This window comes from Glycine max, chromosome 11, assembly GCF_000004515.6.
Source record: "Glycine max cultivar Williams 82 chromosome 11, Glycine_max_v4.0, whole genome shotgun sequence".
Classification (NCBI taxonomy): Eukaryota; Viridiplantae; Streptophyta; class Magnoliopsida; order Fabales; family Fabaceae; genus Glycine; species Glycine max.
The window spans coordinates 8,236,768-8,258,453 of NC_038247.2; the positions used below are offsets into that span (position 1 = coordinate 8,236,768).

Consider the following 21,686-nt stretch of genomic DNA (forward strand, 5'->3'; position numbering starts at 1 on the left):
TTTATGCATTGTTGCATTTGATGAGGATTAGATGATGAATCTGGTTTGGAGTTTGTACTATTAATTTGTTCCAAATGGTTCAAAATGCTAACTAATGTTCTTAAGAATGTAAAAAGGAAAATATTTTTATTAAAATGTGTAAAAATATTTTTTTCTTATGATTTTTAAATGTGTTCTTCGCTCTCGTAAAGTTTCTAATAAAATTGTTTATCTTTTAATTCTTTAATTAATATTCTTAGCACACTAGTTAATAAGACCCTCTTGAAAATATAGATATATCTCATAAAATAATGTCGGTTGTATTTATAAAATTATATCATGAGTTTGATTGCTTGATTTCATGAAATGAGATCATAAGTGTATGTGTTGATGAATTATTTTATGGATTGGGCCTTAAACTCAATCCAAAATATGCATCATATTACTAAAGAAAATTAAGTTTTTTTTAAGTGAAAATAAAGTTATACTCTGTTAGTGGGAAATAAAATATAGTTATATATTTCCTAAAAAAAATATAGTTATATGTTAGTGGGATACTAATACTAGGTAGTGGATAAGAATCTTAGCGATTACATTAAAGCAATAGTTAAATACTTTAGTGGAAAATTGTAGCCTAAGTTTACAACTCCCCCGCCGCTGTGTTAAATTAAAAGAAAGAATAAGCTAAACAGGGAAAAGTTTTGCAAAATCATGTTCTAATAAGATTCGTTTTGTCCATTCTCAAAAAAATAAAATAAAAAATATATATCATTTTGTCTTTTAGCAAATCTTAAGAGTGAGGACTGACGAGACTAGGTCTCAAAATTATTTTTGGAACACACCACACGAAATTGATTTTAAGGAACAGTAATACTTCATATGAAATGATTAAGACTAATGTAAAGGTTGGTTGTTTGTTAATAAGGAATATACTCACTGTCTTTGAAAATCTAGTTGGTAAATAATTAAATTTTTTAAAATTTGAAATTTGTTTTGCTCATGTTAAAAAACTTATGTCTTTGTTTTTAAATTGTATTATTTATGATTTTTTTATATTCTTTCATGATTTTTATAATAAATATTTTTTTAATTTCTTAATCAATATTTTAACAAAAATTATAAAAACAATATATATATATATATATATATATATATATATATATATATATATATAATACAGTGTATATTATTCTGAGCTGATATTAATCTCACAGTAACAATAATGCGTGTAACTGTGGGGAAAGAAAGAGGTAGGTCTTGGGCTCTTGGCCCTACGAGAGTTATTTTCGTTGAACAATCGCAATTCTCGATCACATGAAAGTCTGAGACTGAAGAATACGTATAAATTAGAACCGATTGAAAGTGCAGAGAGAGAGAGAGAGAACCGACAAGCAAACGAAAAGTAAATCAATCAATCGTTGGAATCTCTCAACTTATCGCTTCTTCCTGGTACGTCCATTTTCTCTTTTGTTTCTATGTTATCTTGTTAGGGTTTCCTTCTCAATTGCAATTGCAATTCGCACATTATTATTGATTAGTTTTAGATTTGGGGGTTTCCGTTTCAATGGACGACGGCGAGCTGGATTTCTCGAACCATGAAGTGTTTTCGAGTCCGAACATGGGGGAGCTTCCGAGCAGCGGTTCAATGGACAGTTTCTTCGACGAGCTTCTCAAGGACACGCACGCGTGCACCCACACCCACACGTGCAACCCTCCCGGCCCCGATTTCTCCCACACTCACACGTGCTACCACGTACACACCAAAATCGTCCCCGCCCCTGAGGAGGACCAGGTCGCTACTGATGACACCGCCGAGTCCGCCGAGAAAAAGTCGTCGTCGAAGAAGCGGCCTCTGGGGAACAAAGAAGCCGTCCGGAAGTACCGGGAGAAGAAGAAGGCGCGTGCGGCGTCGCTGGAGGATGAGGTTGTGAAGTTGAGGGCTCTGAACCAGCACTTGATGAAGAAGCTGCAGGGGCAGGCGGCTCTCGAGGCCGAAATAGCCAGGCTCAAGTGTTTGTTGGTTGACATAAGGGGGAGGATTGAAGGGGAAATTGGGTCCTTTCCCTATCAGAAAACAACAACAACAACGCCGAATCCGGTGGCTGGTTCTTATGTGATGAACCCTTGTAACTTGCCGTGTGATGATAGGGTGTATTGCCTTCACCCTGATGGGAGGATTGGGGAGACTGCGGCTTTGAATGGGGAAGAGTTTGATGGTTGTGAATTTGAGAACCTGCAGTGTCTGGCAAGCCAGAATTTGGGGCTCAAGGATCTTCGCGCTTGTGGGGTTGGGGTTGGACACACAGGGTCTAATGTAAATTCTTCTGCCTTATCAAAGAAAAGAAAAGGTGGGACGCCATTCATGCCATGAACTTTCTGATTATAGGGGGAATTGAAATGTTTGATTTGTTACTAGTTAGTAAATTCGTGTTTATACTTACTTGCTTGCATTTTAATTGCTGCCCATGGTCTGATTATGATATGCCTAGAGTATATAGTATATTTTGTCACTTTTTGGAATTCCGTGCTAATTATTTTTTGTCTTGTTATCTAGTTTAGCTTTGTAAACATGCAGTATAGAAAGTGTTGAGATTTGAGAGGAGAGAAAGTGAAAAGCATGGGAGATGAACTTGCTCATGCTCTCAGCAATGTGATCTCCTCCATTTTTTTCTGTTTAGATCATGAATTGTTGATTTAAGATGGTCCCACAGAAACACCTTTTATATATTGGTATTGTGTGTGTTTGCTGGATTTCGTAATTGTCCTAATATTCTAGGGCTGAAATCTGTTTGCTAGATTTTATATGGGATTATCGTTAGCTTCTGTGAGAATGCTAGGTTTCGAAAGGGTAGTTATTGCTATTACAGTATCACTGTTTATTAGTATTAGAGTTCTTGTAAGTCTTGTAAGATAACTACATGAGTTAACAAATGGTGCCATGTTTTATGACCAAATCTCCTCCCACAACATTTAAGCAACTGAAATTTAAAGATTCATAGTACCAAATTATTGTGCTGAATGTTTTTTCCAAATCTACCAAGAGGGTCGAGGCTGGATTTTATTTTCAATTATTTATTATTGACTTAAATATGTTTTTGATCCTTGTAAGTTGGCGCATTTTCAATTTTGGTCCCTGTAAGCATGAACCTATGTGGACTATCAATGAAATAATTATAATCTTAAAGTGAGTGAGATTGAAAAAAAATACAAACTTACAATGACTAAAAATGAACAAAAAAATTTACTGGAACCAAAAATGGAAAAAAAATGCCAACTTACAATGACTTAAATTAGAAAAATGAACTTACAGGGTCCAAAAATTAATATGCATTAACTTACAAGAACCAAAAACATATTCAAGCCTTTATTATTTAATTCTTTTTATCCCTGTTTCCAAAGGACTTGGGATTGAATCCAGTATGATGACTTTAAAATGCTCTAATGGATGTTTACTTTTTAGGGGGATCTCGTGCTGCAACAGCTGGTTGAAGAATTGATAATTTGGTGGTTTTCATCCTTGGCATGGTAATATCTCCTTCCAATATCTCGTTACCAGTTGCAGCATCAGCTATCCATCAAGTCATTTTTTAAAAATAATTCTCTCTTTTTGATCCACTACTGCATTATAATGGTTCGATTGGCTGCTCTACTATGGAAGATTAGTCATAGATTAATGTTTTATTTAAACAAAATAGAGTAGTTGATCTGCAGCCAGCATAGCTTATGGCCGAGACAGATTTGGTGCTTCTCTTTGCAATTAAGTTTACTGGTTTTTTTTATTATGCATGGGACAAGTTAAACTGCCATCATAAAATTTTCTATGCTCTGTCAATTTTAAATCTGTCAAGTATGTGAGTAGTTTTTACTTTGTTTAATAATAATAGGATATAAAGTGGTGATTTTTCTAAATTCGCTAGTTTTTCATTGCTGGATTACAGAACTTAGGGAAGATGGGGTGTGTTTCATCTTTCAGTACTTAGTGATGTGGACAGGTGAGACACCAATGTCATTTTGTGTAATATAAAATCTTGTGAGCGAAATAATAAAGTTGGCTTGTATGGTTGTCGGCGTTGTTCTTCGTTTTTCTTAATAATATGAGAGGTTTACTTCTGTCTTTAGCATTTTTGCTGGACAAGGGTAGAAGGAACTGTTGTCCTCTAACTGAAGATTTTGCATATTGGCATGTCTTCTACAAGTTAAGACAGACAAGTGAATGGTTTTGTATTTGAGAGCGCAAGTAGCTGTTTCAAATCGATGATGGGAAAAGCATATGTGCCTGTCTGCACTTAGAGAACAAGTCTTGAATAGATTTCGATAGTTATAAATGCTCTTGTTGATCCTCTTTTAGGCATGGAATGATTAATAAAAAACATTATTACATCATTGTATCTTCTACATCGACTGCCATTGTGGACAAAATGTGTAACAATTTACCTGGCTTTAGTTGCACGTTCAACGTTTTATGGAGCACATCGGGATTTCAAGGAGTAAACTTGACATTACGAGCTTGTCCCTCTGAAGTTCTAAAATACAATATTGGAATACCGTTTGCATGGCGAATTTACGATAATAACCAATGCCTCAAGTGATTTTAGCTGAACATAGATCTTAAAAGCTCGTGTATCTAGCTATTAGCTATGCTAGAAATAAAAATGAAAATTAATAAATTTATTTCATTATAGTATTAAATTTCAGTGAAGATTTCTTTCCATTAGTCGTCTTCGCTGTTGAAATTATGCACATAAACAAACTATTAGGCAATGCTTTTTTTTTTATATAAAAAAATCTAAAATATGACCTATTTAATTAAATAAATTTTGAAAATGAATAAAGTCCTTTTTTTTTTCTGGATAAAGAAGTCTCCCTTACACGCAACTGTATGTGACCTCTTTTAACATGTATGAATTGGTTAGATTTTCAGGTATGAATTATTGTAACTGTATGTGACCTCTTTTAACATTCGATTTATTTATTTTTTAAAGTCATTTAAATAGGTCAATAAATTTCCATCTTTTGAATAAACTAACAAGTACACCATAATAGTAGTAATATTATTATTATTATTATTATGCCTGCATTTTCTTAAAGTGGACTGACTTGTTAAAGTTTAGAACAATGGTTTTGTTCGTAATTTATTGGTGGAAATCTCTTTGATATATTGCTTGCCTCATATTTTCTAACATTTGATTTTATATATTATTATCCCTGTACAAAACACATTTCTTCATTTTGGATATTATATGGAAAAGAAAAACCTTTTAAACAAATCTTGAAAATATTGTTGTCCACGATAAGATTACCTTCAAATATTCTATATTAAATTAACGCAAAATATCCTTTTCTCTTATCCTAATTACCAGGAGTGTAAGTTACAATTAAGATAACCTTCAAAACCATATAACAACTGCACATCTGCATGGTCTCGCCCTTCTAATAGTAGAAGCTACGAAGATATTGATTCGTCATCTTAAGATGGGAGAAAAAAAGAGATGATGAGTTTCACAGCTTTTGAATTGCTTGAAAGTTTGCCAAGAGGTATGTTGGAGGTGCTTCGTGTTTAGGTATAAGTTATAACAACTTAGTGACAGAGAAGATGGTTGTAGTTGTTGGTTCTAATGTGCTGGTTGTGAAATAAGAATAAAGGAGTAACACATAATGAGTTTCATGGTGAAGATGAAAGAAATGTACAAGTTTACAACCTTGGTAAGATCATGGTAAGAAAGGTTGAAAAGTTGCATATGTTCTACAAGGATGATTGGCATAGTAATCATATATTAGGACAATTCTTTTTAATGTTTAAAGAGTTTTAGATATTGATATTTATATTTAACGCATACAATTTTTATATCAAAATAGTCTTTATTTTTTTAAATTTAAAAATATAAAATTATATTTTTTTAAAAATTATTATATATTCTATTTATTTTGTTTTAATTTATATTTATATTTATTTGTTTCACGAGTATTTATATTTGAGTAAATTTATTTGGATAATTTTTATATCAAGAGACTCTCTCTCTCTATATATATATATAATGTATACAAAATTTATATAATGATGTTTAAATTATTTATATCAAAAGTTTTTTTTAATTTGACAGTATAAAATATTTAATTTTTTTTATATTTTTTAATATCACACTAATCCATACTTATATCGGTACATTACATGCGTAATCATATTAGAATTAATTAATTTGGATATTTATTCTTTTTTATAATCATAAGTTTTTGGACGTTAAGAAAGTATTATTATATTCATGAACAAAATAAAAAAATCCTAAAAAATTGGCAAAATTTTAGATGTATTCATGAAATTTTCCATCCAATAGATTTTGACACTGCTAATGATGATCGGAGGGTTCAATTTGACCCTCTATCGTCTTCCTACTCCACTGACAAATGCGTCTTTGAAGGATGAAAATACAAAATTTTATCTCTAAAAGTGTAAAAAGTGCAACAAATATATCCGAATATTGATAGTAAATTGTGACTAATTATTATTATTTGGAAAAATTTATAATGATTGCAACAAAATTTTAAAAGAACTATATCACATTGATAAGTGTTTGTGTTTTGTTATATGATTTTTAAGCTATTAATACTTTTTTTTTATTATAAAATGCTAAAAAAATCATTGTTTCTATTTAATCAAACATTATTTATTTAATTATTTTTTTTTATAAAATTTTCATAATAAAATATGAATGTCTATTAGTATATCCAATGACATCAAAATACAAATTATAATAAAAGTTTGTCAATTTTTAAATTAATTTTTTAAAATCATATACAATCATTTTTTATTGACTGATCATTTAAAAAATCATAACCTTAAAAAAAATCATTCCAAAGGAGATGAGTGTTTTTTACAAATTGTGTCATTACAATTATAATTTTTCTTAAAAACTATTCATAAATGTAATTTAACTATAATGCTTTACAATAAATATTTTTTTACTTAAACCTTTCATGAAAGCATAGAAGAACAAAAAAATTATTTACAAGTTTATAAAACAAGTATTTTTTTTTTCTTTAACACTCAATTTAATTTATGATTTTTTATCATTAATTTAAAGTTAATAAAACAAATACAAAAATAATTATTTATTATATTTTTTCTTATTTTTTTTTCTTTCACCTTAATTCCATAATTTGAATTTTAATTAATAACCAAATCAAAATTTTAAATGTACACTAACTTTTGTTTATTTTTTGAGATGAGTTAAATTAAAAAAATATTAAATTATTAATTTGATCATTTTATCGCAATCATTATAAATTTTTTTCAAATTATAATAATTAGTTATAATGGTCGAATATATTTGTGACACTTTTTATATTTTTGAAGACTAAATTTTATATTTTCATCACGTATTTGTCAGCGGAGTGAGAAATTGAAAAGTCAGACAAATATTATAAAGATACTACGTTGACAATCATTTCAAGACAAATTTATCTATCTGCATCACATAAACTATTTTATTAACAGTGAATGGAATGAAGTTAACGGCCAAATATATTTGTCACACTTTTTACACTTTCAGGAACTAAATTTTATATTTTTATCTTTCAGGAACGCATTTATCCGCAAATTACACATTTATGAACAAAAATGACTATTTACCCTTAAATTAAATATATAAAGAGAGAACCAAATTGAAACTTCAAATTTGAATCAGTAGCAACATCAAATTTAATTAGACGAAAAGGACTTGATTCAGAATTTTTTTTTTATAAAAAAAAACAGAACCTAATTAAACTTTTCAAAAATGAAGAGACCTAATTGAATATTCTAAAATAATCAAGGGGCCATTTTAATAGTTATGCCTCATATTCGCCAAACTATTCCCACTAGGCTTCCCCAGAAAGTCTCCAAATACTTAAGAGAAAAATTAAAAAAAAAATGTGAAATAAAAAGCACTAAAAATGGATAAGGAAAAAAATAGTTACAAAAAATATTGTAATGCGTACATAAAAATAATATAACTCTAAGCCTCACACTCACCTCTGAGCCAAAAATTCGGATAAATAATAGTTGTGATTAAATTAATTTTTCCTAAATGAAAATAAAATGATTAGACTTTTTCCTTGTAAAATCTGGTTTTCCGTCATTTTATCTTACAGTAACCCAGCATGGCCTCGGTCACAAAGGACAACATATATGGGCAATTATGATATTTGATTGCCATTAGCTTTCACACAAGGCTGATCATCCTACAGACATTTAAATTATTTTTCCCGTCGAGTAGTAGTGATGTTTTACAACAAACTAGCCCACCAAACAATACTAAAATAAAACAAAATGATTTAAGAAATTATTGAAGCAGTATTAGTGATGTTACCAGACCTGCATTCACAAGTACACTGACTTCTTGATCCTTCCACTACACGTTGTGATCTTCTGGTGTGAAGCTTGATGTTCACCACCTTGCCAGCCATCTGTAGCACCATAACATCCAGAAAACAATAACCATGATTCCTTTAAAAAACACCCAAAAAAAGGTCAAGGAAACATCACAAAATATAAGATGCCTACTGAACCATCTTCAAAATAGTTAAGAAATGTCAAGAGAATAAAAAAAAAATGATAGTAGAATGGAAATTTCTACGATTCCCCAACAGGTATTTCTGATGGTTTCCAACATGATAGCATCAATGTTTTAAGGAATCATTTAGAAATATTATCCAATTAAAATCTACAGTAACCCAAGTAAATCAAAATCAGAACAACTAACTGCTAGGCTAGGCTAACAAGAAACCACTCAATGGACAAGCTTTAAAAGTTCATTATGTGAACAAAGTGTCTACAGAGAATATTAAGAACAGAAACTTAAATAGCAAAACAAACAGTAACAAACCATTTTCCAAACCAAGTCTTCAGGACCTAATGGTTGAGCAGGACTAGAATACAAGAAATGCCTTGAGTACTGAAAAGAAAAAAGAAAACATTAAACACCACACAAGCAAGCAAGGCAATGCACAAATCAATGGAAGAAACTGAAAATAACCAAGTTAATTATTGCTACAAACATTTTCACAGGGCACAATATTTTTCAGTTTGGCATTATGCATCAGTAGAAAGTTCTAGCAAGATTGACCTCAAAAGAATCAAATAACACAAGGGGGCGGAGGGCAGAAGTGAATTAAATTCTACATGATACTGATTACAAACCTTGACAAGATTTTGTTGCATTGCTTTGATATGAGCAGGTCTAATGCCTTTTAAATATTTCAAAAGCCAACCTGGCTTTACAGCATCAATAGAAGAAATGAACACCGCTATCTGCATTTATGGCAAAAAGTAAATAGTAACTTCCCATTAAAAAATAGAAATTAACAATTCATAAAGCTCTGACTTATCAGATAACCATATAGAAGATTAGACAGTGCAATTTTGGTCACTGGGTCTATTCTACCTTAAGAGTGTTTATTTTAAGGTTATGGTAATAACAAGAGACCCAAATTCTGCAGCAGTGTGCAGTCCATGTTGTTCTTTGGTGCATTTGGTTGAAATTGAATGCATGTATCTTGGTCTCCCTGCACTAAAATCTTAGGGATAGGAGTATGCTTTCAGTTTCTCTTTGATGTTATGCCCATGGGCCATGGCTATACCATGATTATTGCCATGGATAGGACTAGATAGCCCTGCTGATTTTTTTGGGTTCCTGCTTTCTTTTGCATTTTTTTTTAAATAGTTGAGGAAAAAATCTCCAGTAAAAATTCTTTTTCTATTTATTTTCAGAAAAGTCATTAAGACAAACAAACTAAGCTAATGGCATGATCATGTCCTACTATCACTTAATTTGTTCCTCTCTAAGTACACAAAAAAGTCAATATTAATCATCTGAGATAGTAAGTATGATGTAAAAAGGCATAAGGCAATATATACTCCTGTAAAGATTTATAAACCAACAGATAATCCAATAGCAACTTGCCCACACTGTCCACACCAAAATAAAACCATCCAAAGCTAGTGAATTATTTTCACCACTATTTTATTGCAATTATACCATTAACTCTCAATATTGTTCTTAATGTAATCAGTTACATGATATAAATGCAAGCACACCTTCCTGTAATCAAGTATTCCTTCGAAAGGAAGCTCCAGCTCATCACTTATTATAACTGGAATGCATCCACTGACAATAGCATCAAATAATCTAGCAGAGGAAGGAGTGTCACCAGCTGGGCTTAAGCAAAATAGAGACCTGTTGATGAGCAAAGCAAGCAAATAAATACAACAAAATAAGTAACCAGTGTACATTAGTTCAAGTGCTGAACTTATATTACTTGCGCATGCCCCTTTGAGCAGCTTCTTTTCCCCCATCTCCAGCTGTTCCCTCCTCTATAACCACACCATCAACCCCACTTAATTCAGCTCCAAGTTTAGAGCGTATCTTCCCTCCCTGAAATGGGAAGATAAAAAAAAGGCAACTAAACTCAGAATAATAGATAATGCAGATGACAAAAAAAAATGAGAATGCCACATACACACGTAGGGCAAAACAAGATGAGACTTCTGTCCAGAAACTATAAGATCAGACAACCAAACAATAAAAAGCCAATAGCCAGTCACGGTTCTACCCCAAATGCCATAAGGCCTTCCTTATATATATAATTAATGAGTTCAACAAAAGTATTCTGATTTTAGTTGCATAAGTCAGTTCTAACTCCTAAGGGATGATGTTGGCAAAGCCCAGAAAAATGCACTACTAAATAGATGCTCTCCACTGTTGACAATAGTAGCAACTCCAACATGAGATTGAACAGAAAAGTTGATAAAAAGAAATAATATTCATTGATTTCAAGTAACATCATATGCAGATAGAACTTTCAAAGCTTCCACCTGCCAGTCAATCAAGTAATAATGCTTACCGCATTTCTCTTGAGCCGGCCCCGAAAGAAAAGTAGTGTGCTTCTCTTTGGATTCGTCTCAGATAAACACTTGGCATCACATAAATCAACATTGGGAACATAAGGGAGAATCAGGTCTTTCTCCAGATAAACCTGTCCTGGCTTGTACCTGAAAGATGAAAAAGACCGACCAGTCATGCCAATTCCAACAAATAATAGCATTGCATTGCATTCACAAAGTTAGAAGAAAACTAACCAGTTTCCTGTGGAATCCATATCAGGCAGGAGCCATATTGCATTCTTCACGTATCTACGAACAGACTTGAAAGACCAGGGATGATGCACGGGGAGTATGTGATCTCTGCCACCAGAGCGCTTCCATGCAGGTTGATCAGTGATCCACTTCAAAGCTTCCTACACCCACAACAACATAAGGCATAAGCATAATTATTCACATCACATTACAGCAGTCATTGAAAAAAGCAAGGTTAAAAGTGTTGTTAATAAATAATTAATTAAAGAACAAAGCCTCAATTTGATCCAATTCCCACTGTAATAGTTAATTTAGAAGTAGAAGCAAAGAACAGAGAGCGTTAGAAGAGCACTCACACCCTATAAAGGGCCTTGCATTGTTGTTTTTCCATGAGGAAGAAGCTGATAGTGGTGAAGAAGGGTATGTAGAACAAGTCAGCCTCCTCCTGTCGGTGAACCCTAACGACACTGGTCAAGAGCCTTTCCGATTGGGGAGCAATGAGATCCGCCCAGAGCCAGTAATCAATGGAATGCTGAATTCGCAATTTTCACAGATCAATACAATACAATAAACAAACGACTACAAGAGGAGAATTGAAGGAAGGAACCTACCTGTTCGATGAGACGGTGAACGGGACTTCCATTAGAGGTGAGATTGGAGGTGTCTCGGTAGGTGTTTTTGAAGAGCCAGAGCAAATCGTGGGTGAATTTTGGGGGCATGTCGTAGACGTAAACCCTAAGGGGAAGGGACACCGGGTAGTAAGGATCCGAGAGGAGCCTGTCCATCTCGGAGTGAAAAACGGCGTCGTCGAGCTTCTTCGTCATGTCGTCGTTTTGGGGTTCGTCGCGGGGCGCTGTGTCGTCGTCTTTGAGGGACGTTTGAGCGTGGGCGAGGAGGAAGTGGTCGAGGGAGGCCAAGAACGAGGTTTCGGCATCGGAAACGTGGAAATGCTGCGTGGGAGAAGGGGTGCGGAGAGGAGAGAGAGAGAAGAGGAATAGGAGGAGAGAGAAAGCGAGGAGGAAGAGAAAGATGGTCATTCGCGAATTGGATCGCGGGTTGTTCTTTCCGGCCATTCTGAATCAACCACAACTTCCACTGCCCAGAACAAAAATGGCCCCAATAATTATCTTACCATCTTCGTAAATGGGTCGCTAAAGGGAAAAATAAAATGAAAATTAAGAGGTAGAGTTGTATTTATTAAAAAAATTCACTAAATCTTTTAAATTTTAAAAAACTTGAGCATCGTTAATGTGACGACAAGCATGGTAAAATTACTAAAATATCAAGACAAATACTAATAGGTTTTATTAGAATATTAATTAAAAAATTAAAAAAAATAATTTATTAAAATGTGTAAAATTATTTTAATCAAAGAATACTGACGGACAAGATTCATAGTTAATTATAATCCAATTATTAGAAAATCATTTTTCTCAATTTATGATTTATTTTCAATTTTTCAATTTGGTTTTACTTCTTCTATTTTAAATATAAAAAAAAACATATGAAACATTACTTTTTGTTTACTTCAATTTTGTCCCAAATAAATCATTAATGTGACACAGTCAGTCTTGAATAAGAAATAAAGAATAAGAATAATTTAATATAATATAATTGTTCTACTCGTTAAAATATTTATTATTTTTCTTAATCCTTATAAAAAAGCCAAAAAAAATAACAAAAACATTTATATGGTATATTCAAATCAAATAGTGGTGTTGCTACTCAATTTGAACGTGATTCACTCCAATAAAGAATGATTAGTTTTTAAACCAAAAAAGTTAAAACATATGTTCCAGGACTAATTCGTAGACGTGTTAATGTTCTCTCAGATTTTTCACATTGCAGTAATGGAAAGTGGTATCAGAACGAATTTTAATATATATAATCAACATATAGAAATGAAAGCAGAGCAAGCCATCGAGTCAAAGACATGTACCGTCCTAACTAATATATATTCAGGCATTGCAGTGACAATTTAGAAGGAGTTAAGGTCATCTTTTGATGATGATTGTGGGTTCTTTGGATGTTGTCCCCCATCAAATGCATCATCATCCCTATCCTTTTTTCCAAAAATCATCTCATCAAGATCATCCAACATGTCATATGGACTCTATTTCTTGAACATGCAACAGGCTTTCTAATCAGCTAGCCTTCCTCTTTGGTAAAACGGGGTGACTCATCATGCTCAATAGCAACATCTACCATAACTCTGTTCAGGTTCAGGTTCAAGTGGAACAACAACTGTAGGCTGCTTCTTCTTCCGCTCTTCTTAATCTCATCATTAACATTCAAGGCCTAGAAAAGCACTGCTTCATTATCCCAGTCTCAACGATTCTATGGACATCAGGGATTGACGACTCTGACACAGAAGTTTACCATTAAACAAAAGGATGTGCATACAACAACATCATACCTAATAGAAACAGCATGGTATCGTGAATATAGAGCAGAAATTGATATGCAGCAGCTATATATATGTTATATATTGGCATGGCTAAAACTAACAAATGAAATTGTATCCATAAACTGAATATTTTGGCACAAAATTTATCGATGGATGTCAACTCAAATGAGAGCAACCAAAAAGGAAGCATGCAGTAGAACACAACAAAAAGTAAAATACCTTTAACACATCCTGCTGCGTTGAAGAAGACAGAAAGAAGCTCAATGCTATTTCTGGCGACATCAAAAGTTTCCTTTATTTGTTCAGACGTAAAACTTTGCACATGAATATCATCATGCTGCATAAGATGTGCAAGACTGACATCAGCCTGTGGAGTAGTGGCAGAGCGAGGAGGAGTAACAGACGTAAAACTTTGCCCATGAATATCAAATTGAATATATAAGATTTGCAAAACTGACATCAGCTGAAGCAGTAGCAGAACGAGGAGTAAACACGGGAGCCAAGCTTTCGTTGTCACGGCTAGGGAATCCAATACCCCTTGATTTCAAACTCTGAACCAGAAAGGTTTAGAATTTACATATATAAAAACCATTCATGAGACTTCAATTAACAGCTTTATTTTGCGTGAGAGCTGGTTCATAACAGTATTTATGACGAAGTAATCTATGCAACGATCATGGTTTGGTTGCCTCAGTTCTTGTACACTCCTAACAGCTTAATTAAATTTTAAGGTAGAGTTGATTCATGACAAAAAAGTGATACACAAGTTCGAAAGCAAAAGTATCAAACTAAGATGTTTGTTTTACGAAATTTTATTGGAATCGCAAGAATATGAAAATGAGAATATGTTTTCCTATGTTTATTAAAAGGTAATCAAAAAATATTTTTAGGTATAACTTATTCTTAGAAATTCATATTGCACATGATTTTTCATCTTTTTATATTTTGATGAGAATGTTTAAAATAATTTTTCACTTTCTTTTATCTTCTTAATCAGGCTTATTTATTTTATTTTTTAAAATTAAATTAAATTTAAAAGTATTTCCATAAATTAAAAATATACCAAACATGTTTTGATGAGAATAATAACATTTTCCAGAATACTATTCCTTGAAATATAAAGAAAGGCCCCTTAATATAATTGTTAATTAACAAGATCAGGAATTCAATTAATTAAGGTGATTTAATTTTATTAACAGCTAATTTATCAAATTCCTAAATAAAACTATATACATCTACAAAGTATTTTGGCATCCGATTAATTATTGGCTGAAATGGTCCAAACAAATCTTTTGACTTCACACTATAAGCATATTTTGCTGTCTTATTTAACTGACAAGCATTGAAAGTTGTAAAAGTACCTTGTAAGTTTCTGCATACACAGGCAGATAGCGAAGCTCAATGGTTGACTCTCCCCATGCCTGAATCATCATCAAAGCCTTATTCCGATTATTAACAATAGTCTGAGGGTCATCAATGAGCTTGATAATCTAATCAAGGACTCTCTCAGTTGCCACCTCCAAGAAAGCCTTGTCACAATTCTTGACCAATGATTCAAGCAAAACAAAAGCCAGGTACTGAACTCTAGGAGGACTCTTGGCCACGACCCGTTTCTTAATTACACGTACCAATTCGGCGGTGTTAAGTTGATCAGCATTTATGAAGTCACAGATATGAAGAATTCCAGCCCATTCAGGCTCATGAAGGGCCTCAGAGGTAGCTTCCCCAACGAGTTTATCAGCATGCCTTGAATCCTCCTGCTGATAAAACTCCTTCACCTTGAACTCATGCCAGCGCTCATCTTCCGACCCACCTCAACCCCACCAATTTTCAGACGCTCCCCCAAAGCGTTGACTTTTCCCATCAAATTTTCACTCATATTTTTCCTTAATTACTCAGTTTGACCCCACGAATGGCCTCAAAATCTGCAGAAACAAAACAGAACTTAATTTACAATAAATATATATATATATAGACATAGACCCCCTTATGCAACAACAAAAATATATATGATTGTTGGAAATTAAATGGGATCCTTGAAAATCAAGTTACATATATCAAGACAAATTTAACAAATTACATTGACCCATTAAAACAAAATTTAAGAAAAATAAAAAATTTAATTTTACGTAATTAATTCTAAAATAAATATTTTATTTTATAAAATAAAATCATACAAGTAATATATATTTATAAATTTTAAATTATAAAACAAATATTTACTTAACATTAATTTCCCTTATCACTGAAAAATTAGAGCACTTGAAGTTGAAGTGGATTGCCATCTAATGGCCTCATGTCATGGCAAATAAAATACAGATAATACACAGACAAACCTTTGCATTTCAATATATTGGATTTTTCCCGGAAAGGTAAGAAATTCTCTCAAATCTTGCTCGGTTGCACTTGAAGAGATGTTGCTGACTTTCACCGATATCTGTTAATTAAACAGAGAAAAAAAAAAGACAAATATATTAGCAATTTCTATTGTCAAAAAATGTATTTTCTTGATGTTCATATACCACCACATCATGATTGAAACTTGAAAGTTAAGAAATGTGTACAGTGGCTCTTGTATCCTCTTCGTTTCTTCGTAGATTTTCCTAACTTATACCGTTTACATCGATCACAATTACATTTCTATTATTGAAGTACGCATGTTTTGTTTCAAAAAAACATTTTTTGTTTTGGTATTTTAATTTCACGAATAATTATAAAAATGTCAAGCTCTTCTCACGTTTTCTGATTTCAAAGATTTATGGAGGAAATTATGAAAAGAACAAATACCACACAGGCCTCATCTTGTTTTCAGTTTTCTATTTTCTGCTCTCAAATTAATTAATATGCTTCACGAACAACAAAATATAAATATATGAGAATGACAACTATGTCCAATTTTACCGTTTATATAATCAATTGAATGAGAATTCCCACAAAAAAAGAGTCGCGCAAAACTCAGACAGAAATCGAAAACCTCATTCAAAATGTTAGAATTTAAAAACAAAAAAAAGGACATGAATTTTTATAAGCTAACATAAATTATATTGATTAGAAATCCATACCAGATCCACCATATATAAGAACTCCAAAACATGGAATCATCTACCTTACAACAAGATGTCCTTAAATACGTTTTTCTTAATTATAAATAAAATCATGATCATCGAAGAAGGTGCAACTAACCGCCATTATATCTGGTTCTTTGAAGCCTATGCCAGAGATCAATCTTTCCCTAGAGAAGAAGTGGTTTGAAGTTTTGCTAACGGAATTAATAATGGTTATTTACGTAAGAGTGAATCTTTTTTCGGTTTTCCATTTCCTCCTTTTGATGATCGAATCTATTTATTAATCTAAGTCATATAAATTAAGGTTGAAATGATGTGAGATAAGCGTATCAACAATATTGTACTCTCTAAAGTTGCCAAATAAGTTGTTTCGAATTTGTTTCCTCTTGCCAACCAGCTGTGGCGGATACACGTGAACCCGTGCTTAAAAAATAACTAAAAATAGATATGTTGATTATGAATAAGTTCAGGAGAGTTTATAATGGTCTATGCTTATATTTATTTTCAAATACAAAATTATTTCATTTGCACATGATTTGTTGGAGTAAAGAATGATTTTATTTTTAATTTTTTTAGATGTTTTAATTCTCAAAGTTTAAAATCATTAATGTACTTGTTGTCTCTTCTTTGAATTGTAATTACCTAGTGTTTTTTAATTTTCAACAAATTCTTGCTGGATGATTGCTAATTTTTTGTTTTATTGTGATGCCAAAGATTAATTGATACTAAAAATTAATATATATATATATATATACACACACGAGGTTAATATGCGATGATTAAATTCTCCTTAAGTGAACTCTTTACTAAAAATGAAAAATTAAAAAAAACATTACAAAGTAGTACAATATCTTGCAATCTAATTAACATAATCAAACTTAAAAATAGTACATATCTTGCAATTTTATGCTTATACTTCAGCCAGTGGGAGAAAAATTAATTATGTTAATTAAGAAAGTTAATTAATAATTTAATTACATCAATTTTAATTAAAAATTATTTTTTTCTGAATTCATTTTTCATTAAAGTTGATATCAATAATAAATAATAAAAAAGTGACTAGAATTAAAATCTCAATTAAATAAAAAAATATTTTAAAAATAATAGCATTAAATAAAATAAATTAGTTTTGATTTTCTTTCTTTATATATGAGACCAACGACAATACTAAACTGAGAAGAGACACTTAGGTAATTACTCTAACATCATGTAATTAATGTCTTTTAGATCTTTATGATGCGAAAGATCACAGTGCTTTGTTTGATTTGGATCTTTTTTCTCCTAAAATGTAATGAGACTATAAATCAATAGTACGTAACACCTAATAATGAACAAACCTTAGCTTAATTAATTACTTCAAACTAGCATGAATCTGCCAAGCTTTTAAAGCAAAGCATGAATCTGCCAAATTATTACAGTACTTGGGTTGGGGAGGTTTCGACACGATACGGCTGCTGTAGTAAACTAGCACTGCATTTAACAGTGTGCATGTGCATGTGCACATGCTACAGTTGCTATTATTATATACTACGTGTCTACGTCCTATATATACGCATACTACAGTTACTATTATTTTATTCATCAGTGTGCATGTGCATCATTCATGACACGATGACACCATGCACTTTCTCGGGAATGAGTATAACGGGTTGAGCCTTTGCTAAAGTTATCCCAAAGCTATCTTCCATGTTCATAACATCATCATCTTCAACAAGTTTCCAGTTAAAACAGTTTATTAGCGAACCCAACACCAAATACAACATCCTCATGGCCAACGGCAAGCCAAGACAAATCCGACGCCCAGCACCGAACGGGGTAAGCTCAAAGCTGTGACCTTTGACATCAATATCCTCCGAATCCATCAAGAACCTCTCCGGTGAAAACACGTTTGCATTATTTTTCCATATGCTTGAGTTTCTTCCAATAGCCCACACATTGACAAACACTTGTGCATCTTTTGGGATTGTGTAGCCACCACTGATTTCCACATCTGCATTGGCTTTCCTGGGAATCAAAAATGGGACTGCAGGGTGCAATCGAAAGGTTTCTTTGATCACTGCTTGCAAATAAGGAAGCCTACCAATATCTGATTCCTCCACCGCTTTTCCTCTGCCAATGGTTTCCTCCAGCTCTTGCTTTGCCTTTGACATTGCCTTTTCATTTTGGAGCAATTCTGCCATTGCCCATTCTACCGTAGATGTAATCGTATCCGTTCCCGCAACAAACAAAGTCTAGTGATTAAACCACAGCCATTAATTAATTAAACAAGAAGATTTCATATATGACGATATATAATCAAGTAATTGGTACCATTAGATTTATAATAAAAATAATTCTTAAATTTTAATTACCGAATTGTATATTCCAACTCTAGATCAGGAAGATTCATTTTTGTTCTAATGAACCAAAAGCTTAAAAAAATTGAAAATAGAATCTATTAAAAATGAATTAACAATTCAAGAGGAGTATATATATGTATATATGTACGTACCAGAGCTAAATGTTCAATTTTGGTTTGGTCCATCTCTTGGCAGTTGAGCAAGGTATTTAGCATGTCATTGTTGGTGTCATGGCCATGGTTGTTTTCTCTGAGCTTTAACCTCTGATGAATCAAAGCGCGAAAGGTGTCAATGATCTTGCCGGTATAAACAGTGGTGCGAGTCTTGATACCCTGCGGGTCCATGAATTTGAGTACAGGGAAGAAGTCAGCGAGGTTTGGTTTACCACTCTCTTCCATGATTTTGAGCACCAAATCCTTGAAATCTACAGCAGCAGCAGAAGAAGAAGAGTGGACCAAATCTAGAGAGAAAAAAGTGTTGGAAAGCAAATTCATGGAAGTGTTGAAAACTGCTTTTCCAACATCCACCGCTTCACCAGCTAGGCTGCTTCGGTGGATATCGTGGAGGAGTTGATGCAGTTTGCTGCGCCTGAGATCTTGGCTCGCATCAAGAGTCTTGTTGGAGAATAGATTAGCGATGCATATTTTTCTAAGGTCTCTCCAGAGAGGTGAAACGGGCAAGAAGGTAATGCTGTGGTTGTGGTGGTTGTGAACCTGCACGGCCTGTGGAATGACACGGTTTGACGACAAGGAGTGGTCGTGGGTTAGGAGCACCTCTTTGGCCATGTCGGCGGAAGAGACCACTATGGTGGTTACTTGGCCGAACTTGAGAGTCATGATTGGGCCGTGAGTCTCGGCGAGTTTGGCCAGAGATTGGTGGGGCTTTTTGCCCAGTGCAAGAAGGTTTCCGATTATGGGAAGAGGGAAAGGGCCTGGTGGGAGTTTGGAACCTGCTCTACTCGATGAAACCACCCAGATCCAGTGTGCGCCAAGTGTTGCTAAAGTTAACACAAAGAGGACCATGCAACTTAGAAACAACTCCATCATCTCTCTCTGCTTCCTACACACCAACCACAATAATGCAGGAAAACCCTTTAGTCATCTATTCCTCCTTTATACCACTACCCGTAGACAAGGCAATTTTGAAAATTTTATTTATTTTATGGGATAATAAAGTTTTTTTTTTTAAAAAAAATTTAACTTAATTATATATATTCAAGACTCAATTTAAAATCATTGTTTAAGCTCAAATAATTTTCCATTAATTAAATCATGCACAATTTATTAACATTGTTTATACTAATTACAAGCATATTTTTTTAAATTTGAGGGGTTAAAATGTTTTATATTTTAAAATTAGAGAGCTAAAAATAATTTATTTTAAATTTTAAAGACTAAAAATGTAATTAAGTGTTTATTTTTTATTTTGTAGGTTCTGAAATAGAATGTAAGTTTATCATTTTTTTATAGTAATGTAAGTTTATCATTATTCATTATTCTTTTGTGTATTTTATTAAAGAACTAATAAAGATATTTCTTGCCTGATTTCGTAAATTGTTCCTATTGTGTAGCAATTATCCTTTTCTTTATTTTATTAAAGAACCAATATAAAAAAAAATCCTCCCATGATTTCTTATAATTTCGTAAACCGTTCCTGTAAGCTAAAGGTTGTTCTAAAATTTATCATGTACAGATGTACTGATTATGACAATCCTTATCTTTAGGTTTTTTTTTTTACTAAAATGAGACAATTTTTTGAAAAAAAAATGAAAATCGATACTTTTTTAAAACACTACAGAAGTATGAATAAGTATGTTTTAAAACATGACTTAGAGAAGTGTTTTAGACTTTAGTTTCAGAAATTTTATTAATAAAAATCATGTTTTGTGAACCAACTTATATATATATATGGAAGTCGCTGATTGGTGTAGGACTTGTCTATTTTTTTAATAATTTCTGGTGATTATAGACGAGTTTTTTGTTTGAAGGACACAAGGGAATCAAACTTTTATTATTTAAATGACAAGTGGCAAAAATCATTTCAGCACCTGGCATTTGCAGGATAAAATATGAAATTGCATGGGCAGAGAGGGATGCAGCAGGGGCAAAGGGGGGCTTATTGTTCATTTGGTAACAGCAAAACACGGGAAGGAAAATGATAAAAATAAAAAATAAACAGTTGAAATGCACAGGAACGAGATGGAGAAGAACAAAAATAATACATACCGAAAGAGGGGAAGGGAGGAAGCCGGGGGGTCGCGCAGAGGAGGGGAAGGGTATGAAGAAGTGCGAAAGTGAGGAAATGTCTAAGGGCGTCGGTGCATGGGTGGACCAAAAGAAAAGAAGAAAAGTCCAAAAATGGGAACTTTTACTATAATTTTTTTTATTTTATTATTTGTGTGGATTTCAAATTATTATAAAAAAAATATCTAAACCTAACATGTGTCAAGTCTAACGTTACACGTCATATCACTTCTAACTTTTTAATATTTTTTAAATTAAGTCATAAAAATTTTAACTATTTCAGTTTAATTTTTTTATGACTTTCAAAATTGTATATGTCTCTTTTTTTAACTTATATCTTTGAAATCGTAATTTTTTTTAACTTATTACTTTGAAGTGTAAGTTTTGTTTTACCTTTAAAGTTTTTTCTTTTAAAATTTTTTCTTTTTTTGTTTTGCTTTCATTTTTTTTTTTAAAATTATAAACAATTTTATTTATTTAATTATTAAATAAATATAATATATTTTTTATTTTTTATATTTTATATTTTTTTAATTTTTATTA

The 21,686-nt window shown here is 32.4% G+C and overlaps 3 protein-coding genes and 1 pseudogene across 10 annotated transcripts; 1 reads left to right on the forward strand and 3 right to left on the reverse strand.

The window, feature by feature from the left end:
• The first annotated feature begins 1,182 nt into the window (after positions 1 to 1,182).
• On the forward strand, positions 1,183 to 4,362 carry BZIP121 (bZIP transcription factor bZIP121). 8 transcript variants are annotated; one of them, XR_416604.4, is made up of 5 exons: positions 1,183 to 1,428; positions 1,524 to 2,327; positions 3,440 to 3,504; positions 3,918 to 3,971; positions 4,099 to 4,362. XR_416604.4 is itself a non-coding variant. In XM_006590318.4 (4 exons), the coding sequence occupies exons 2-3, from the start codon at positions 1,544 to 1,546 to the stop codon at positions 3,466 to 3,468; spliced, it is 813 nt and encodes a 270-aa protein (XP_006590381.1). In that variant the 5' UTR covers positions 1,183 to 1,428; positions 1,524 to 1,543; the 3' UTR covers positions 3,469 to 3,504; positions 3,918 to 4,362. The 8 variants fall into 8 exon arrangements, 6 of the variants coding, with proteins under 6 accessions (XP_006590381.1, XP_014619020.1, XP_006590382.1 ...); XR_416605.4 differs by having other exon boundaries at positions 4,181 to 4,362; XM_006590318.4 differs by having other exon boundaries at positions 3,918 to 4,362.
• A 3,708-nt stretch (positions 4,363 to 8,070) lies between these two features.
• Positions 8,071 to 12,276, reverse strand: LOC100806631 (probable arabinosyltransferase ARAD1). Its single transcript, XM_003537765.5, has 9 exons — positions 11,701 to 12,276; positions 11,448 to 11,621; positions 11,093 to 11,250; positions 10,858 to 11,005; positions 10,273 to 10,388; positions 10,052 to 10,190; positions 9,155 to 9,265; positions 8,841 to 8,909; positions 8,071 to 8,421 (listed from the first exon to the last, which is right to left on the reverse strand). The coding sequence occupies exons 1-9, from the start codon at positions 12,160 to 12,162 to the stop codon at positions 8,290 to 8,292; spliced, it is 1,509 nt and encodes a 502-aa protein (XP_003537813.1). The 5' UTR covers positions 12,163 to 12,276; the 3' UTR covers positions 8,071 to 8,289.
• Positions 12,277 to 12,911: 635 nt separating this feature from the next.
• On the reverse strand, positions 12,912 to 15,415 carry LOC100781162 (TOM1-like protein 1; annotated as a pseudogene).
• Positions 15,416 to 17,889: 2,474 nt separating this feature from the next.
• On the reverse strand, positions 17,890 to 21,274 carry LOC100807166 (geraniol 8-hydroxylase). The gene is made up of 3 exons (XM_003537766.5): positions 21,126 to 21,274; positions 19,053 to 19,959; positions 17,890 to 18,792 (listed from the first exon to the last, which is right to left on the reverse strand). The coding sequence occupies exons 2-3, from the start codon at positions 19,944 to 19,946 to the stop codon at positions 18,163 to 18,165; spliced, it is 1,524 nt and encodes a 507-aa protein (XP_003537814.1). The 5' UTR covers positions 19,947 to 19,959; positions 21,126 to 21,274; the 3' UTR covers positions 17,890 to 18,162.
• Positions 21,275 to 21,686: the final 412 nt, after the last annotated feature.

Coding starts and splice junctions, on each gene's coding strand:
- BZIP121 (XM_006590318.4), top strand. CDS start 1,544: ATGGACGACGGCGAGCTGGATTTCTCGAACCATGAAGTGTTTTCGAGT. Junction 2,328..3,439: donor CTTATCAAAGAAAAGAAAAG/GTGGGACGCCAT, acceptor TTTACTTTTTAG/GGGGATCTCGTGCTGCAACA.
- LOC100806631 (XM_003537765.5), bottom strand. CDS start 12,162: ATGGCCGGAAAGAACAACCCGCGATCCAATTCGCGAATGACCATCTTT. Junction 11,251..11,447: donor AATGCAAGGCCCTTTATAGG/GTGTGAGTGCTC, acceptor TTGTGGGTGTAG/GAAGCTTTGAAGTGGATCAC. Junction 10,389..10,857: donor GCCGGCTCAAGAGAAATGCG/GTAAGCATTATT, acceptor TTCCCATTTCAG/GGAGGGAAGATACGCTCTAA.
- LOC100807166 (XM_003537766.5), bottom strand. CDS start 19,946: ATGATGGAGTTGTTTCTAAGTTGCATGGTCCTCTTTGTGTTAACTTTA. Junction 18,793..19,052: donor AAATTGAACATTTAGCTCTG/GTACGTACATAT, acceptor TTTAATCACTAG/ACTTTGTTTGTTGCGGGAAC.